General features: G+C 40.5%; 2 protein-coding genes across 4 annotated transcripts; both read right to left on the bottom strand.

Moving 5' to 3' along the window:
* Positions 1-93: 93 nt before the first annotated feature.
* tm4sf18 (transmembrane 4 L six family member 18) lies at positions 94-6,660 on the bottom strand. Of its 2 annotated transcripts, XM_076721542.1 has the most exons (5): positions 6,577-6,660; positions 6,200-6,423; positions 3,139-3,207; positions 2,295-2,437; positions 94-1,357 (listed from the first exon to the last, which is right to left on the bottom strand). In XM_076721542.1, the coding sequence occupies exons 2-5, from the start codon at positions 6,377-6,379 to the stop codon at positions 1,159-1,161; spliced, it is 591 nt and encodes a 196-aa protein (XP_076577657.1). In that variant the 5' UTR covers positions 6,380-6,423; positions 6,577-6,660; the 3' UTR covers positions 94-1,158. The 2 variants fall into 2 exon arrangements, with proteins under 2 accessions (XP_076577657.1, XP_076577648.1); XM_076721533.1 differs by lacking the exon at positions 6,577-6,660 and having other exon boundaries at positions 6,200-6,567.
* Positions 6,661-8,746: 2,086 nt separating this feature from the next.
* On the bottom strand, positions 8,747-20,040 carry LOC143314842 (glutathione hydrolase-like YwrD proenzyme). 2 transcript variants are annotated; one of them, XM_076722077.1, is made up of 12 exons: positions 19,844-20,040; positions 18,839-18,992; positions 18,607-18,760; positions 17,461-17,667; positions 14,948-15,100; positions 14,776-14,863; positions 13,289-13,460; positions 12,210-12,366; positions 11,502-11,684; positions 11,240-11,324; positions 10,850-10,945; positions 8,747-9,721 (listed from the first exon to the last, which is right to left on the bottom strand). In XM_076722077.1, exons 1-12 carry the CDS (start codon positions 19,941-19,943, stop codon positions 9,576-9,578), a joined length of 1,695 nt encoding a protein of 564 aa, XP_076578192.1. In that variant the 5' UTR covers positions 19,944-20,040; the 3' UTR covers positions 8,747-9,575. The 2 variants fall into 2 exon arrangements, with proteins under 2 accessions (XP_076578192.1, XP_076578201.1); XM_076722086.1 differs by lacking the exon at positions 18,839-18,992 and having other exon boundaries at positions 19,844-20,029.
* Between the last annotated feature and the right edge of the window lie 616 nt (positions 20,041-20,656).

Raw genomic sequence — 20,656 nt, 5'->3', positions numbered from 1 at the left:
TGAGAATGTCCTGACTATGACTTTGAAGCCGCTTTTTGGTGAACAAAGTTCAGCTGCACAATCAGCTTTTAATTAAAGACTCACTGGATATACTTAAAATGGAAATAGTTGGGGTTTTTTTATTCAAGACAGCAAAAACAAACATACATTACAAAAATATGTCACTAAAATATATATAAAATGTCTGTTATAACACTGATCTACAATCTGAAAGATGCAAAGAAACCAATTCACAACAAAATGCTCTGAAAATGAAAACAAATGTACAAACACACACACACATGCACACACACATCTGCTCATAATACTTCGGTAATCCAACACAGTGTATAAACGTTGGAACCACAAGAATAAAACTGGACAGAAAGGACACTTGCTGGTTCATCAAGATAATCATGTCAGCCAAGATGCTGGTGAAAAACGAAATTAATGGAAATGACTTCTAACAAAGGCGCCATCAACAATGACTGAGCTGATGTCATTTCCAACATTATCAAACATTAAGTGGCCACCATCTTACAGTAAGTAAACGAGTGTAATTATATTGATTTAAATTCTAGCATCATCTGATTATGCCATACAAACAGTAGTGTGGCTGTTGGGTTTGTGAAGGTATACAAAGTATACAGTAAATAATGATAACAAAGACTACTTTGTATTTATTGCTTTTACATGTTGGTCTGCTTAGTCTCCTTTCACCAGGGAGAAGTAACCCTTTCTATGTTTCTACAGAGTATTCAGGACACATACACACAACCACATTATTGCGGACTAATGACCTGTTGCCTTAGACATTTTGAGACGTGCTGCAACAGAAAAACTCATCATCAATGACTGCAAAGTGATTTTTTGCCACTTTTACAGTTAAAATTAAAAGCATGAAAACATAATTGATACACTGACGTAGCTGTCAGATGTTCATGATACTGCAATTTTAAGTGTGTCTATTGTGAGTATAAAGGTTGTGTTGTACACACACACACACACACACACATACACACACAGCACTGGGCAATGAGGCTGTGTGTGCAGACTTCTGTGTATGCATGTGTCCATTTGTGTCCTGTGTGTGTGCATACATAATGAATCTGTGAATTTTTGTGTGAGCACATGCTCTTGTGTTTCAGCAGGTGAGACGACATGCACCTGTGTGTTCACCTAAGCATTGAGACTGTACTCCTGCTTATAGCAACAGGGCCGGCAGACGGCGTTGACTAAACCGTTTCCCAGCTGTAAGAGGCAGATGATGAACTCCAGCACAGCCAGGCCCAGTAACACACACAGCAGAGTCACATTCCACTCTACGATATGAACCGGCTGAAGACACCGTGACCAAGTCTCCGGTTGTAAGAGATACCTGGAACGGAGAGAGATCAGTCAGTTACAGCCTGAGTGCGGCATAAACAATGCAAAAATGTTGGTACAAATGCAGCTGCTGTGCGTGGCATTATGCTCTGCTGAAATACTAATGGGGTAGAGTTGTCCGTAAGTGTGCGTTTATGACTTAAATGACTTAGTGACAATAATGCACGACAAGGTGTCCTGTGATGCACAAAAATAACATATAAGGTCAAGGCAAAGTCCGTTGTTTTCTATATTAGGGAACCTTATTGTGTTGTATCAAAGTTATACCACAACCATTTGCCACAGGCGAAATAAGAAACTGCAGAAATGTTTAAAGTTTTAATGTAGTCATTTTTACCCATGGTTTGATCTGTTTCACCAGCAAATGTTACACAGCCTGAAGCACTGGCGTATTGTTGCTGTGGTTATATGCAGTTCAATATACTTTGCATACTTGTGTGTCAAGTTTGACACAGTGACCTGTGAGCACCAAACTCACAGGCAATCTTAAATGTACGACAACTGCCAGTCAATCCTATACAGAGTAGCAGAGTACTGCTATAACACAGTAAAACAGGTGAATATCAAATTGAAAAATACCAAGTAGACACTTGAGTCCTTTAGCTGGACTGAAGTCGGTCATTTGGTTAGCATTGTGTTCACTGAAGACACATAGTTTTTAATTGTTGGCTGTTTCAGCCTTTTGTGATCATATGATGAACTGTATATAACCGTAACTGTTTTTGGTTTGGTCTTTGGTTTTTGACTGTTAGATAAAACAAGCAATTTCAGATGTCACATGGCTCTGGGAAATTGTGATGTACTATTTTGTGACATTTATAGACCAAATGCTTAATAATTAATCTGGATCATTAGATGCAGCCCTAGAAGACATGCATACTGTATGTGCACATTCTTACGCTACCATGCATGGTACAGTATCTCCCTACCTGCCCCCCTGGTCTGCAAAGGGGTATGTCCATCCAAAAGAGGTGAAGCACTGGGGACCCTGCACCAAGGCAAACCCTGATATGACGAAACAGTAGCCAGACCCCACCAGGCCGACCACAGCTGCCAGCACTGACCCACACATCTGGAGAGCAGCACAGACACACAAGTGATTTTAGAAAGGAACGTGCATGTGTCGTGTATAAATATAAGATGTTTAATATATCCATTTCATAGATAAGTTACAGAGGCAGCTGCGCACACACACACACACACACACACACACACACACATACATAGCTGCAGCTGTGCATGTGGCTTGAGTGGTGTGAGCCAAGCTTACTGTGTTGAGTGTTAACTAACAATGGAACCCTTGTTGAATTGTCATAGCTGGATTAGCATTAGCATTCCACCTCATAAGGACACAGTGTTAGCTGGCTTAGTGACAACTGTGCGGTATTATTTCCCAAGTGATGAAGAAAAAAAACGGGAAAAATAGGAACACTATCCTCATATTTTGATTTAAGAAAAAGGAAAACACCAACTGCAGCTGAAAAACAGACCACAAATAAAGGTCAACCAATCAGAAATGAAGGGACATAAAATGTTTGTTTGGGAAATGAGGAATTTCTTGAGAACAAGCAATTGTTTATTTCATGATGGCATTGTGCTAATCCATCATAAGCACAGTATGCGACTTCTCTACAATAGCATTAGCTTAGCATCAGTGTTATCAACCATGGATCTTAACCAGAATGTAAAATCAGTTTTTAGTGCAGACTTATCTTAGCATAGTATACCTCCTGTAGATTTTGAGTATTATTGATAGTTTGGTGAGTCCCTTACCATTAGGCTCTCATTCCAACAGCAGCTACATTTTCCCAGAGTGATGAAGACCACACCTGGAACCAACATCTGGAAGCACAGAAAAGAATAATAATAATAATAATAATAATAATAATAATCACCATCCTTGTTAAAAGCAGGATTGTTCAGATGGATATAACCTTAAAGACCCTTCACCTAGAAAGTAAACACATCGATAGTGACACAAGCAACATGAGGCTTTAACATTCATAATACTATAAGCAAACATTTGATGGATTTAAGTTTGGCCTGAGGGTGTTGCCACTGCAAGTTGTCATCGAAATCCAATGGAGTTTATTTTTTGTATGGGACCCGTTTTAGGACATGTAAGACTCAGCCACGTTCAGCCTAGGCTCAGCTTTCAGCAGGCTCAGAAATATTTTGTCTGCATCAGCTGTGCTTAAGCCTTGTTGTGCTTTGAATGGAGGTACATGCTAACAGTACAGTATGTAGCATGTCAAATAACATGGCAGAGGGTTATAGTGCATGATGAGCGAACAGGGAGCTATTCTGGATGCAGCCTTCAACTATTAGCATGCTGTGTTAGCATTAGCAAAGAAAGGAGATTTGAAGGTATCATCAACTTAAGTGTTACATAAGTGAAAATTTTGACCTGCTGTTGGTCCAGGGATCACCAAAATCATTAAGATTCATCCTCTTGAGGGCTATATTTAATGAAAATTGGCCACATAAACAGTCTGTTCTGTACAAACAGCTTAGGTGCAGTGCAATTATGAGGAGAGAGAGAAATAATGGGAATTCCACATCTGTTTGTTTCAGGGTTGTATTCTCTCACTATGCCTCCCTCCCTTTTTCCTCTCCTCCTCCCTGTCCCAGCAGCCAAGGACTTTAAATCACATCGTAACAGTGGGAGGGAAGTTCCCAAGGCTTTACACACACACACACACACACACACACACACACACACACACACACACAAAGATCATAGGCATCGTTACATACACATCCTGGATGTCCTCCTGAAAGCGCTATCTTTTAGCAGAAGCAGACAGAGAGAGACTGACAATACTGAGGGAAGTACACAGCGAGAAAGGAAAGGAGGAAAAAGGGAGGGAGGAAGAGTGAGTGAGGGAGAGGAAGGGATGGAGCTAAAGATAGCTTTCTCTCAGAAGGTTTCAGCTTGCTCTTTGACTCTTTAGTGTTCTCATTTCCACAAAGAAAGGAAAAGCCTAAAGAGGAAAAAATAAGGACAGTGTGACAAAAGTAATCGTAGCTGCTGTGTTTGCAGAGAGGTTGTTTTTCCTAATAACAGATGCAAGAACATAAGAATACTTCAGCTGAAGCAAGCCTTTATTTGAGACAGGCTCTTGAAGGATTTTTTCTTTCTAAATTCCCCTGATGTAAAAGGTATTATCATGTCTTAATAACAGGCCTCCCTGTTTCATGATCTGCTCCAGTTTGCTGCTGTTTGATGTTAATACAAACTCAACACATAGTTCACATTAACTTGACTCTTCTTAATAATCCTCTGATCATTGTTCTGCATTCTCTTCCGGTTTTGAAATGCTTGGTCTGCCATTTCTGTGCTGATTCATCAGCTCTATAAATAAAGATTTCTAACAATGAGCCGTTTGGTACATTTTGCTTGTTTTGACAGCTTTACACTAAACTTCTGCACAAATGAAGGATTAAATTGTCTTTCTCCTCCACAAGAAAGACAAATATTTGTAGATGTATACTTTTAAAAACACTATTAAGCCTAATGTTTAACTGGGAAAGGACACATGCCTGGTCACCTACTGTATAATTTACTTTTCATGTACCAATTTCTTTGCAGTCTGTGTAAAATATTGAATCTATTCTAGATAGATAATCTATTTCTTGTCATGTGCTAAGATGCTCACCTGCACAGACAACAAACAAAGCACAAAATAATCTAAATATTATAGAAACAGAAGCTTTATATAACCAAGAAAAGAGCCCTGCTGGTCAACAAGGTTAATTTTGTCTGAGAAAATACAATCTCTCCTCTGTTCCTCCTTAAAACCAAACTAAAAGAACAGCTCCTTTCTGCTCAGTCAGAGCATAACCCCATCAGATCAGCAGCATGTAGAGCAGACGGATTAACTGTGAACTCACACAACGCTCAATTGTTCTCAATGAACAACTGCAAATACACTCACACTGAATAGTGTTGAAGGGGAGACAACTGACATTTAAGCAATTTTTCGTCTAACATCATGTTTTCAGGAGCCTAAAGTCTATCAATAAATCAAAAGGATGAGAAAAACAAATTTAAAAGCATAAATGACCATTGGCCACATATGATAAACACTAACTAAGAAAAAAATGCTTCAGTATACTTATTAGCACACAATGTATCAACATGTACCATAGTCTGTCTCTATTACCACTGAATAAAGGAGGTGGCACTAGTTTTCAGTGAATGTGGCCTTGAAAGTACTTTTGGTGGAAAGTTTTAGTGTCACATGGCTCACATACTGGCAAAGAATCTCATTCATTCTGTTATTAACAGCTGTAAAGACAATTACTCGCTTTGGTTCCACATAAAAAGTGAATCTCATTACTTTTAGTTTCAGTGATTTTCTCTGAGGTCCCCCACATACCAGTGACCTCAGTTAAACCTGCATCCACAGTTTTACCCTCCTGTGCCAGGCAAAATAATCCAATCAGATTATTTGTTTGGAAAGATGCTGCCACACTGCAGCAATACCAAAAAGTTCCACTCTTGTAAACAACATACCATAATGACGTACAAACAGAAGCAATAGTCTGACTAACAGTAACATCTTATTGTTATATTCTTCTGAATTTTCAACACTCATAACACGTTGAAATAAACAGCCAAAGCCTGCCACAAACACAGATTCTAAACTTTGAGTTAACTTAGAGTTCATATCTGTAAAAAACCTGGTCTGTACAACTAACTCACCCTGCAGCAACGCATTGAAGTGGCAGAACATGGAGGACAGGATGTGCACCAACTGGATCTATAGCTGTTAGGTTTCAAGTTTTGAATTCTAAATCATTTTTGTATAAAATCTTGTTTTTTACTCACCAACAGTCCCCCTCCTCCAAGTCCACCAAAGTACCAGATGTAGCTGGCCAGGCGGTCCTGCTGGATGTAGCTGCTTTGTCCCATAGGAAACAGCAGAAGCAGGTTGGCCAGGATACAGCAGAGGGCCAGAGGCAGCAGGGCCAGACCCAGAGACCTGGCAAAACCCACCGAACAACACATTGCTCACCCCAAAACACTCACAACCGCCGGCAGAGAGGAGAGAACTGGAATGGACCAGGGAGAGCGGAGAAAGAGAGAATGAGGGGAGGGAAGGGTCAGAGCAGCTGGGGAGCCAGGAAACAAAAACTAGTGACGAAAGTCTGCTGTGTGCATGTGTGAGTGTATGTGTGTGTATGGAACAAATTCTCCTTCCTTACAGGGGGAGTTCTGCAATGACACGACGTGCGCCAGGAGACACACTCACACTCACAGGAAGAGGCTGACCAATGGCTACACAGAGCTCAGCCAGAAATATGAAAAATCCCACGAGAGAGAGAGAGGGAGAGTGTGTGCGTGAGTGTGTGTGCATGTGTGTGTGTGTGTGCGCGTGCATTTCCCACAGCCTCTTAGCCAGCAGGGCCTCATAATACAGCACTCTAAAGAATTAATTTCCCTCGGAATGAATGAATGATGAGTCACTGCAACAGGTCGACATGTTTAAATACATCAGCTTGTTTATTCCTAATATCCTTTTTCCACATGGGGTGCACACAGTATATGTGCCCTATTCTTAATGATCACTTACTTTATTGACTATTATCATTTCATCTATAGGATTGTAAAAAAAATAAAAAATAAAAAATAAAAAACCTATCACGATATTGCTTGTGGTGTCCAAAAAAGACTCAAGACTAAAAAAATACTAATCTGTACTATACCTACAGCATTATATCACAGCATCTTTTCACTTACAAGATAAAGAAAAGGAAAAAGAACTCCGATGTAAAATCTAAAAGCCACAAAGTAACAGATTGGTAGTAGCAGAAAATGGAAATACTTCCTCAGAATTGTACCTAAGTTCAGTACTTGAGTAAATGTGATTAGTTACTTTCCAACATTTGCAAAGACATTGCTGAAGTATTAACTAGACGGTGATAAACATTACAGTCTATTAATGCTTTTGAGTGGGAATAGACAAACCTTGATGGCAGCATTTATATAGTCTATTAAATCTGAATTAAAGCATAAAGACCTCAGTGATTTAAGATATTTCTCACAAGGACCGATCTGATCCAAAATGTTTCATAGAAGTTTCCAAATTCATCGTAGTGCCTATAAGTAAGGACGTCTCTTTGTAGGTCACAATGATACAACAGCTCAGCGGGTCTCTGTGGGGCAATAGGGCACAACATGACTCCTAATAGTGCTGTGTCAGAAAGGCTCTGTATGTGTACATATGTGTGTTTCAGGGGCCCAGCATGTTGTGAGCTCCTTTATAATCCAGCAGGAATGCAGCATATCCAGATAAAGTGAGCTGTAAGCTTGAACTGGCCACTAACTAACAAGCTGTTTCAACCAGTGTTAATTAAGGCAGATTATGTAAAACAGAGTGTGTTTGGGTGACAGAACACATGGCTCTTTATAGCAGTAAACGGCTGGTACCAGGTGGGCTTTGGAGCTGTAAGGAGATCAACGAAGAAACAAAGTCCAACATCATGTTTCTACATCAACAGATTTGTGTTGAAGTAGAATCATGTTTGAGCTTCCTGCCCCACGAAACAAGTGGTTTTCAAGCTGTTTACCAACTCACCCATATTTTCAACATCTTCTTTCACACAACCCAGGCCACTGCATATACTGTGATATAATTTATCCTGTCTGTCTGTCTCTGTATTTATCCTGTCTGTGTGGTACGCTGAAGGGCAGCCGGGCATCTCCCGACGGCTAAAAATCTGCTCAAAGATAAAGCTTGTTCAGCGTGCTTGAAAGCATGCAGCAAAGAGCTGTGCCGGTGGAAAAGGCCATGCAGTCATCAGAATGAAAACACTTGGAGAGTTTAATGCACTCTGTTAGTTTCATGGTAATCTGCATGATAAACTGTGGGATATCGTTAGCTGACATTTTGGGTTGGAGGTGACAGACCATAGCTCAGTGTCTGAAATAGAAATGGTTTTCCTCTGGGCTGCGTGAATGTGCTCAGGAAATTTAATGGCAATGTGCCCATTAGACTGATTTTTGATGGTGGTGCTGGAGGAAAGGTCAAAGAAGCAAATGATACAAGGATTAACCCTCTTGAGGATTGACTATACTGTGAATATACAGTACAGAACAATACAGAACATGATAACATCCAACCACTAGTTGTTCATATGTCTTGTACAAAATGTACAACTTTACAGCCACGCAACAACAAATAAGCAACAACAACAAAAAAAAACTGAATCATAATTCCAAAAGGACTTCCGACACTATAAATCACTCCTGTTAAAACTTTGCACTATTCTTTTTGTATGAAGATATTTTGAGGCCAAATCAGCTCTTCTTCAGGTACAGAGGAATATGTAGAGGTCTACGAGTCCATGAACAGAGAACCTTGACAACTAAACATCATTTGAAAATAAATGAATTTATTTATTTGTCATATATAAAAATGTATAAAAATGTACAAATTCATGAATAGATCCAGCACATTTCTTAGATAATTTGAAATACAGACTGTTAAATGAGTTCATTTCTAACAGCACATACAAACATACTTTACTTTAAAGTGTAGGAAAATGTTTCACTGACTGACCTGAGTGACATTCTTACATTTTCCAAACTCAATTTGTTTAGAAAAATGGTGCAGCTACAATTATCATTTATTGATGAAGGAGGGTTATATACTGTATGTAATGACATGATTCTCATTTCTAGCAAACACCAGATCAGCAGCAATTAATTAAAAAGACTAAAACAGACAGTTGAGGAAGGCCACCTTTGGTATGAAATGTAGTGTCACACAAAGATGTGTTTTCCTCTTTGTTGTTCTACATTAAGAGAGCAAACAAAAGATTATCTTCTAAATTTAGCTTGAAACCAAGAGGACGTGGAGGGACACAATGACTGTGGTGCCAATGATTCCATCACAAACTAATTCTGAAATGTGGTGAGCAGTTTTAATTCAAACTGTTAAATGCATGTGAACTGCAAACATACAACAGGTGCAATGCATTGCTATGATGCTGCGCTGTGACTGTTATAAACCTGACTTGCTGTCAAGTTTCTACCTGGTAATAAATTCAAGCAGCTAATTAATGAAGTTAATATTAACTGTGACTTACGTGACAGCCAAATATTTATTGTGTGAGCTCTACATCCCCAATGTCGGAATTTGCCTTCAGAAAGCTTTGGGATCAATTTATCTACAGGAAAGACGAGAGCAGGTCTCACATGTCTAGTACCCCTGAGCGCATCCATCCCCTCTGGGGTCTGATCCTGCCCACAGCACCCTGGATGGATGATCAGCTTGACTGACAGATGAGTTCCACCAATCCCCCATGGTGATGATCTGTCCCCGCCCAAACTGAGACCTGTTGTGGCCTGTGTGTTTGAATGAAAAGAAAAATGAAAAGAAATGAAACTGTCCCATGTTTTATCTGTCACTGTAAACCAAAAACATCCTGCGTGTCATTAGGATGCTAAGATCATGAGATGAAGGCCTGTGGTTTGATGGTGCTAACAGAACGGGGCCTTACAGTCAGGCAGTAAGGAAGGTACACACAGGTCTACTCTCAAGTGATGAGCAGACAGTACATGTGGTTCCCTAAATTTCAGTCTTCAGTCCACAAACAGGTCAGAAGTTCGTAAAAAGGCTTACAATGGCTTCACCGCCAAGCTTGAAAATGAAAGGTAGTAAAACATAATTCGGACAGTTAGGAAGAACAGGTTCATTTTACTTTGTATTTTTCTAAAACTGACACCCTGAAATAATCTTAACAAATATTGATGAGAATTCATTTCAGGAGTTCATCATTTTACAGTTAATTTCATTAAGGTGAAACATGTTGCCCTAGAAAATCTATCCGTCACTGCAGCATTCATTTTGTGACAGAATTGTCCTTAATAAATGTCCAGGAGGACTAGCAGCCATAAGCATCCTCACTGCTTTATACATTGTGTGCAACTGAGCTATACAGAAAGGACCCAATCATGAGGGGTGTTCTGGTCCTGCAGATGGTGGGGGACTGAAATGCTGATGGCAGAATCACACCAAATATGTTCACACTCTTCAGAAAATCTAGAGAGAAAGTTGAGGTCACCCAGAATGATGTCAGGGTAGGGAAGAGGAACTAATGACAACATCCTGTTTGTAACAGGAAGCTACAAAGTTTATGGGAAGTACAGTCTAATACCACTGATTTATGACTACCAGCTGTTTCAGCTTTGTCTATGAATGTTAATATACATCAATATAACAATGAATGTAACACATGAATGTTTGAGTAGGCTACATGTAGCACCTTTGCAGTATAAATGACTGTTTCAGTGACATCTTGCACCACTGCTTATTAAGGTCTTCTTCTTCTTCCCTGTATTTTTAGTTTTCCATTTCTATTTTATGAATGAATAAATGAGCCGGTCTACTTTCTGGACATTTGGCATGCTACCCACTTAGACAATACCATGCAGCCCCTGCAAACTGTAATGGTGTAAATAAATAACAGGCACCTGTGATTGGCCAGTTGACTTTGTGGCCCCGTCTTCTCAGCTCCTCAGCGACCTGCTGGTCGACCCCCTCCTCCAGATTAACCAACCACTGATCAGCTAAACACACAGAGCGTCCAATCAGAACATGATTTCGATCTTTAAGGTTTCTTCTTCTAACAAAATCCCAGAATTCTCACCTTGTGTACAGATTCAGATAGAGTTTACAATGTGATCTAGCAATGGAGAGAGTTCATCTGACAACCACCCTACCATGTGATGAGGGAGGCAGCGACATCTTTTCTGGCTAATGAAACATGAAGTCAAATACAGTTTCCTGTACATGACTATGCAGAATATGTGTGTGTGTGTGTGTGTGTGTGTGTGTGTGTGTGTGTGTTGGGGGGGGCATACTTTTGTGGTCATAATGTACATAAACTCTTGGTGCATCCAAAGCTTGTTGCGGATTCATCCCAAATTCCAACATGTTCATCAACACCTAAAGGGCAGGGCAACATCAGATAATAACTCACGAACATAATACTCTCAAAACATTAAGTAAAGCAGGGTTTAATTAGACTAAAAAAAAGACAAAGTATTCCAAAACAATAGAGAGATTAGCGTTCATGACATAATAAGTTCATTTTCTGCACCTCAGTCTGCTCTTACAGCTTACCTGGACATGTCCTTGCGGTTGCATAAAAGCCCCCATCACCCCCAGCGCAGCAAGGAGTTGTGGTTTTTGTGATTTGGTTGCGCAGTCAGTGAGAAGTGCAGATATGATGGTGTGATACGGCCGCTTCCCCCCCACAACACAGTTAACGTGGTTACGACTCAGAGAAAAGCTGGCACCCCGGTTCTGAGAGATTGTATATAATGATGCACATCAGACGCCAACCTTTGAATCTCCTCATTTACTTTTATGCTTTTTTTGTTTTAGTGTGTTTCTTGGAAGCATATTATCATGTGACCACAGCAATGTGTCTGCAAAAGTTTAGCCTGTAATGTAAATAAAAAATGTTTCCAGGTTAGCACACAGACATATTTACACAGACACACACAAAGCACAAGCACACTATACATTCCTAATCTTTTAAGGTAACGTTAGCATGTAAAACAGGATTATAAAATAGGAAAATGTGCAACCTCTTTATCCACGCCTGGTGTTTTACATGTTCTTATTTGTCTTGGCTTCAGCAAACATAGACTGCACTCAATTTGTCACCAAATATTCCCACACTTACACCGCTCAACTAATGTCACCCTGGACTCTTTACCAACTCCATTGATGTTGCGATCTACTCTGCAGTGATGAGACAACACTGCATCCCTTCCTCACATGCACTCAAACACACAGTCATACCCTCTTTTTGACCGCTCAGACCTGCAGTGAAAATCCACAATCCTTCGGAACCAGCCCACTCCCAAAGCCCATATAGGTGCTGTTGACAAATGAGCAGGCATTGCCCTGACTGTCAATCACACAGAAATAGACCGTGTCACCTCCTGCCATCAGGCCAGGCTCCACTCCTTCCATGGCCCTACAGATACACACACAAACAACAACAAAAAATATGCATGAACCTTTACTGTTTTTGCTGAATGGTTATTAAAAATACCTGGAAAATCATATATTTTAAGAATTCCTTAGAGTTTTGAAATACACTGCCAGATGCATAATGAGGCAAGGTGGTCACTATATTTTAATATAAATACTATATTTAAATTGGAATACAAACATTTTTATCATATATAGGAAAATAATGTTCCTAAGTAGAAGCACAATGTCTCAGCTGCCAACCTTGCATATTGTAAGTACCGGCTATCACTTAGATAATGTTTATGATTGTGTGCTTTCTCACTTCCTGCCCTCTCACAGCGCTGCCAGACTCTATGCTCCAAGCACAACAAAAAAGCTCTCAGTCTGTAGTGCCACATATCCCTAATAAATCATTATGCCAGCCTTGGTAGTTAGGTGATACTAAATGACTGAAGGTGGTGGATCAGCAGATCAGTGTGTTGCCTAACGCAGTACCACACTCTTTGTAATTTAAGGCTATTATAATTAATAGAAATAATGTTTTACTATAATATAAAACAACAGCAGCATTTAGCACCACAGAATATGTGTGTGTGTGTGTGTGTGTGTGTGTGTGTGTGTGTGTGTGTGGATGTGTGTGCGCACATTTACAGATCATTATGTTGTTTTATACTTTTATTGTCTATCTGTTTCGTATACAAGTGATAATAAATCTAAGTTCAAAGTCTACAGTAAAAACACACTGTTGCCATAATAAACACACACACACACACAGCAGGCAGAACAGTGTCGCATGAAGGGATCGATTTAAGGTCAGGGGGAAGTGAACGTCTACAGTCCTATCTAAAGTCAACAGAGCACCACTGGTACGCAGTGGTACTAACAGACATACACCCTCTTACACACACAGAAAATGCACACACCTGTCCATGGTGATGCGCTGCGCTCGCTGATGGCTGTAGCTCTTGTCCAGTAAGGTTTCCAGGGGGATGGTCACATGATCTGGATCACCCAGATAACGCAGAGCGTCTGTTAATGCCAAGCGCACAGCCTCCACCAGTACATGGATGTAGTCAGAGCTGTTATGGCCTTCATCTAGACACAAACACACACAGACACGCAAACACACACACAACCAGTAAACAATGCTTGAATTTTCAGAGCTGCAACAGATGAGGACAAACATTTTGTTTTGTTTCACTTTGAAACAACAGAGGAAAAGATGACAGCAACTCAAATACAGCTGATAAATAAAAGACTATGAAAATGTTATTATTATGTGATTTCAGACATCTCATGTCATTTTTAGTGAACATAATCTAGTGCAATTTCCATTTTTCTTTTGCTATAGACACTAGTTTGTTCTTTGTCGTGACAGTCAGCTTGAGATGGCATTCTAGTCCAAGATGAATCAGAGTGAGTGTGAGACGTCTGGTGATTCACATGTGATTCATGTCCTGTGTGTCCAGAGTCAGCTGTCACTGACACTGGGTTGGTATCCTGAGGGCTGTCATTGTTTCTGATTGAAGATAAAAGCTAATGGAATTCAAAATGAGTCATTACACCAAAGTCGACTAGTTTTGCCATAATAGTGACAAGAATGAGAGTTTTTGTGAGTGAATGTGACTTTTTTCACAAAACACATTTTGACATGTGACTGTAGGAAAACCACAGGTGTAAATAGTAAAGCTGAGCTTCAGCGTCCTTGAACTGCACCTGGCGTCACAGCGAGTTTTACTTTAGATAGTGTTTGTGTTTTAAAACATGCTGTAACAACTTTGTAGCTGCCATTTTTTTTTGGAATTTCCCCTCGCAGGACTAATAAAGGAATATTGAATTTCCATTCAATTGATTTGTGCTTGATAGAACTCTTTGCACTTTAAAGTGTGCTATTGTGCATGTGAAGTTTGGAGACTTGCTATACAAACATCAGTTTGCTGTGAGTGTCCAAGTAGCCAAGATTTCTGCTGCCACCCGAACACAATGAGGGAGGAAGGAATTTTGTTTTTATGTGGTGCTAAACATGCTGTAAAATCCTCAAGGGCTTTATATAATCCACAGACTGTGAGCAATTTTCACTGGAATCACTTTCCACCAAAGAATATATAACACATAAAAAATGTTCTGAGTAAATTACATGGATTCTCTAGAGAGAGCCTGTCATTGTTTCTGGAAACAAGTGCTGCAGAGCTTTTCATATGTAATATGAATACCAAATTCTATTTACCTCCATTGTATTGAGATGAGGCTAGAGATTTAAGAAGAGTAGAGTATGTTCATGCTTTATCTTTTCTATGAAGTGAATTTTGACTCATCCTCATCACCACATTAATATCTATATTTGAAATTCTCTAGTACGACACCATAATGTATCTCTGCTGCTATGTTTTATCAGCATGCCACTAAATACCTTTGAGAGGGAAGTTCTCCAGGATGTTGAGCAGCAGCAGGGCAGCCAATCCCTGACTGTTAGGAGGAGGCTCCCACAGACGCACACCCTGAGCACACAATGGAGTCATTCCCTCTGCTGACCATGTTATCAAAATACAGATACAATAAGCGAGCATAGTCGCTGACCTCACCTTGTATTCTGTGCTTATGGGGGTGATGACCTCACTGTCATGGCTGCTGAGGTCATCCAGGGTCATGATTCCTCCATTTTGGCTGATGACATCAACAATGGCTTGGGCCACTCTGCCCTGGTAGAAAGCTGGTTTGCCACGCTCACCCAGCTCCTGATGATATACCGGTCCATCAATCAATCTATCTATCAATCAATCAATCTATGTATCAGCTGTTCTCTTTGCATTGTGCTTTTTTGCTTTGCTTCGTTTTAAAACCACAGTACACAACGCAAAAGGATTAAAACTATCATGTTTGATATGACGTAATGCAGCACGAGTCTAGTTTGAAAGATATGTGGGTGATGTGTCCACTGTGGTGTATATCTACCAGTCCAATCAGTGTTATCAAATGAACAGGATGCTGTGTGTGAATGTGTGATTTTTCACCACAAGGAAGTAACACACATTGTCATCACTGAGGAATGACCATTATGATGCCATGGAAACCATCCATCAATGAGGCTGAGGTCAATGCTATTGTTTCTACTGTCTCAGGAACATATGAGTGTGTGTGTGTGTGTGTGTTTGTGTTTGTGTGTGTGTGTGGATGTGGGGGCGTTGGGGAGTTATCATGGGCGTACTTGGCAGTGTTCCTGCATTACTAAAGACTGAGTGAGGTTTTCTGTACTACTACATCAAACCATCAAACGCTCAGTGACACACAAGCACTCACACACACACACATACACACACACACACACACACACAAAGAAAACTACAATATGCTGATGGAAAGCAGGTGTAATGTTTGCCGTGTTCACATCCTTAGTTTAACTTGTTATCTAACATTTGCTAATTAGCACAGTAAGTACTGTCCCAGACAAGAATGTCATTAGTTTTGCAAGTATTTGGTCATAAACCGAAGTATTGGAAAAATAAAAACAATGACCTGCTGGTGGTGCTAGATGAAAAGATAGGGGATCCGTGTGATTCATCCTCTGGGGGCCATGAATGTACGTACAAAATTTAAGACATACGCACACTTACTTTCAGTTGTTGAGATATTTGAGTCTGGACCAAAGTGGTGGACCAACTGGCCAACAAACAGACCAACGTTGTATCCCTCGAGCCATGCTCTCATTATTGAAAAACGATAAGTGCAGACAGTCCGGCGTTAAACGTTGTTTGAATTTGTTAGTGCTCGTCTCCTTCTTGCTTTCTTCTCCTTTTTATTCTCTCCCAGGTGTTCCTAGTTGGGGTGATTAGTGGTTGACCCTGCCCCATATTCAAGGGAGGCTGGAGGAGAAGGAGCTCTGTAGTCCAAACAAAGAAATTTCTGACTACCTTACAGATTTGTTTTGTTGTGAATTGTCAATAAAAGGTACCATGCTTTACAAATTAAACCTCAGGTATGGTGTTCTCTTTACATGTTCTGGTCACAAAGTTTGAGCAAATTGTTTTTTGCAGCCGTAACAAGTATTTTTATGATGGGGAAATGTGTAAAGCATCTGCAGGAACTTTTCAAACTGGTCCTGAAGCATAAACAACTTTTGTTTGCTTGTCATAGGTATAAAAAGCTAACAGTGCAAGGTACAAACAGAGGCAGTGTATTCAGCCACTGTTTGGTATATTGTAATATTACAGATGGTAGTAGAGAAGAGAATTTGTGCTGCAGGAGTGGTCTGTAGATGGTTTGGTACTTCTGTTATACTATGAATATGGAGCTATTACTGTAGCAGAAATATTCCTGAATATGGGTGGAGAGTTGTGTAACTGTATCTCATTCGTTGCTACATTTTTGCCAAGCCAAAGATCACCAGCAATTTTAAGCGTGACGTTGGGCTGCGATTGTGTATCATTTTTCCAACCTACTTTAGACAAACCAGGAAAACAGGTGCACTGAATTTCATATACTTACTGTTTATTATTAAAGTGTTTCTGGGGACAGGTGCCAAAAAGTGATAGTCCTCCAAAAACTCATCTGCTTTAAAGATATTTAAACTGTTTTTAATTTAACTGTTTCACATCAATGCTCTAATTCCTCTAAAACATTTTTTGGTTTTTACTATGACCACCTGTTCTTGTTTCCTTCTCCCCACTCCTCTCTTACAACCATTTCATCTTTGCATTCCAATCATCTCTGTCTGCCCTTCCTTGTCCTGCTTTTACTTCCTACCCTCCACCCTTCTCCTTCTAGTTTCCTCATTTACTGTCCTTCCTACTTTGCCCACTCAAACACAATGTACACTCATCCCTCCCTCTATTTACCTTGTTTTCATTCATAGAGTCCAACACTCTCATTTGTTCAGGGTTAATTACCCACTGTGCCCCGGCTTCATCCAGTCTTTTCCCATATAGAAGGCTAAGTCACGTTTAGAAAAAACAAACAACTTCTGGGAGGATGTGGAACGAGTACGCTGGTTTATCTGTGGCTCTACATTGTTCTGTTTCCTTCTTGTCTAAATAACACGAGTTCAGGAAAAACCTGGTGCTCCTCACGTGACCTACGAAAACGTGTTTCAAGGATTTACCTTCATAGTCTGGGCCAGGGCAGGGTTTCTGAATACTTGTCCACATCTGGGCGCATGACCATCAATCAGCAGGTCTCCACCTAGTTCCTTCCCAGCATCCCTCAGGGCAGCCACCCAGTTCGCCCAGTGGTGAGCTGCTACCTCGGCAACAGGAAACCCCACCTCTGCAAGCTCCACCGCCCCGCTCAGCACCTCCTGCAAGGACAGCTAGGGAAACAGGGAGAGGAAACACACGCTTATTACCTCATAGGAAAACTCACTGGGCAGGAAGTGTGAGTCATTGTTTTGAGATTAAATATGTGAAGACTAAAATTGGTTTGTAATTTCCTTTGAGGGTTTTCCAGACAGAAAAATATCTAATAATTGTTACCAATCAGGGCAGGTGAGAGGACACTTTTTCTGATGGGCCATAAATTCCTTAATATTCACTACTCACTGTTTTTAATTCAACAGTTTCCAAGACACAATCTGACACCAGAAAACAAACAGTAGTGAACATTTATCTCATCCCTTTATATGTGAGCAGGCACCATTGTTGTGATAGCAGTGTAGCGTAATGAGAGCATTTTAATTTGAGAAAAAATGAGTCATACCTCTAATACAAAACATATAGAGCAAGTTTTTGTGGCAAAACTATTTTTGCTGACTTCCCCCGCAATGATTCATCCTCCCTCTACGAGTCAGGAAAGACACTTTTTTCTGTGTTGAGGGACTGACACCAGAATTGAAGCTTTACAGCTGTTTTAGATTAATGGACCCCTATTATGAAGTCCAGTTGTAGCTGTACTGATATCATCACATTAACTACATTTACTTTGAATTTTAAGAATTCATGGGAATTAGAAGACTAACAGTCTGAGACCCCCATTTTCCTGGACCTGTAGAAACCATAGATGGCAAAGTTACTGCTGTTTTGACCAAAAAAGGTAAATATCCACAGAGCCCAAAGATAGTTTGTCCACTCTGCTCTACTTTGGGCATGTTTGTGTTGGTGCTCTGTATCCATATGGTTCCTTTTGCAGTAAATACAAGTAATTTGCATGTAAATTAGTAAGTTAGATGGCCCTAATGGGCAACCTAGGTGCTGCATAACACACATTGCAGTTCTACACAAATGGATACACAAAGACACACACAGTGTCAAACCTTGTGACTACCAAACAGCTGTACAGTATCACACCAGCATGCAGGGGCGCCTGGTACTGTGACATTCAAGACATCAAAGGGTGAAGGAGGGGCCTCTGGACTGTAGCCACGTTCTTCCAGGAAGTCCAGGGTCTGAGCTTTGGGTGAACGACCACTGAGGACACAGAGAGGGGCTCAGTGAATCATTCTGAATTATGAAGAAACAACCACAGTGAGAGAGAAGAGCCTCCACCTGCCGTTAATCGCTCTGATGTCTCCAGTGTTTCCATTGTAGAACAAGCAGAAGGCATCTCCACCAGGGCCAGTGCTGCAGGGCTCTGTTACCGCCAGCGCTGCTGCCATGGCAACTGCAGCATCTGCTGCATTACCACCACGCTTCAGGATGTCTGACCAGAAATACATATCCACGCGCAATTAACAACAAAACATATCTTCTCAGTTTCCCGCTTATGGTTTTTATTGGTGCAGACAGTTTGGGTGGTATTTTCAGTTTTCCTGGTATCCAACTCTCTGAGATTTTTGTCGCTGTTCCAAATGTCCAATAACCCATGTTTAGTTTGTGAGCTGAACAAACTAAATTCCTTTCACCTCCGATATCTAAAATCTCAGGGGCAGATGGACACATTAAACAGAAACTATCTGCAAAACAGAGCCAGCTGTTTCAATCTGTAGATCTGTGCTTCAATATGAATATGAAAGTGGAGCCCGTTTAAACCCACTGGGTGCTTTTAGCTGCATTGCCTTAGAATGATTTTTTGAATTAATTTTTCTTTTTAGCCATGCAGGGTAGTGCCGCCCACGCCCACTGTGGCGACGTGACCACGCCCACTCCGACTCACCTGTCCCGAATGAAGGCCATTGTCATCAGGTCACCCCAGGTCAGAGAGATTGTGTCAGTCTCACTATTTTCCAACATTTTAAGAGCAAAACGATTAATTGATTAATCGAGAACACTGGTTGTTTGTTCTTTAATGAATATAAGCTACTGTCACACACAGTATGGGGTCTGACAGCACTTACGTGCTGCGTAAGTATCTTCACCAAATCATCTCAGTGTTTTGGTCTTAGGGTTAATATGTCCAGGCCCACCTCAGAATAGCCCAGCACTTTCAAACTCTCTGTCTCTTTACAGTGTTCTGTGTTTCTGTCCTCCTTCGTGGCAGCTGTTGTAATAGTTTAGTAATTACTTCTTTAGTTGTTCAGCTCGAGATTTCCATGGCAACTGATTTGCACTCACCCAGTCCTATACTTGAAGCGAGCGGCTGGCTGGACGCCGCGCAGCCGTGTAAACATACCACAGGTGACCGACGAGAGGAGAAAGTCAGGTCGGTATCCATTCCACCTTAAATGTCAGCGACTGTTTGCAACAACAGGGTACAATAAACAAACTAAACGGACTTTCAACCCCAGATCGGTTACTCGGGCATCGATTGTGTTTGGCTGAACTAGGTAAGGCAGAAAAGACAAGCGGATGCCAGATACATCGATTGATGTGTCAGCATCAGAAAAGGCTTTTTGTTTGAGGGTTTGAAAACTGAAATGTTGCAGCGTGTTTTCTTCTTTTTCTTCTTAGACGTTAGACTATAATTCCCATTTCTTTCAGGCTGTTGATAATTTGTGTCAATGAGTGACAGGCTATAAAACAATAACAATGACTGTCAGGTGGGAGTTGGAACCCAGGGGGCATCCCTGTATCAGTGGTGTATTTGGACTTAATGAACCTCTAATAGGGTAAAATACAAATAACCACAAGCATTGTTTTATTTGGCTGAGAATTCATCTATCAAAAAAAATGAAACTCTTAGAATAAAATTATATAGTATGCTAAGAGAGTCTTATGAAAGTTACCTCAACGCATTTGCACACTTACAAGTTTACATCGAGGGGAGTCATTTCATCTGTAAAAAAAAAAAAAAAAAAAATACAGGCGAAATAAGTTTCTTCAAGGGCACAAAAACAGCATAACATAAGAGCATCAAGGAAAAAGAGGGACAGAAGCTGCCGCTCATTCTGGGGATGTCGGTTAATGCTGTACCTACAGTATCTCCTG

Source organism: Chaetodon auriga, chromosome 3, assembly GCF_051107435.1.
Source record: "Chaetodon auriga isolate fChaAug3 chromosome 3, fChaAug3.hap1, whole genome shotgun sequence".
Taxonomy (NCBI): Eukaryota; Metazoa; Chordata; class Actinopteri; order Chaetodontiformes; family Chaetodontidae; genus Chaetodon; species Chaetodon auriga.
Note: the sequence above shows the minus strand (reverse complement) of the source record. Positions and strands in the feature narration are given on the sequence as shown.

Bases quoted from the DNA above. Each gene is read 5' to 3' on its own strand.
- LOC143314842 (XM_076722077.1), bottom strand. From the start codon at position 19,943: ATGGATACCGACCTGACTTTCTCCTCTCGTCGGTCACCTGTGGTATGT. The intron at 13,461-14,775 runs GTATTTAGTGGC...GTTTGTGTCTAG, and splicing joins GGAGAACTTCCCTCTCAAAG to ATGAAGGCCATAACAGCTCT. The intron at 10,946-11,239 runs GTATGCCCCCCC...CTGTGTGTTTAG, and splicing joins TGTACATTATGACCACAAAA to CTGATCAGTGGTTGGTTAAT.
- tm4sf18 (XM_076721542.1), bottom strand. From the start codon at position 6,379: ATGTGTTGTTCGGTGGGTTTTGCCAGGTCTCTGGGTCTGGCCCTGCTG. The intron at 3,208-6,199 runs GTGAGTAAAAAA...CTGTGCTTCCAG, and splicing joins TTGGAGGAGGGGGACTGTTG to ATGTTGGTTCCAGGTGTGGT. The intron at 1,358-2,294 runs GTAGGGAGATAC...TCTCCGTTCCAG, and splicing joins TTTGCAGACCAGGGGGGCAG to GTATCTCTTACAACCGGAGA.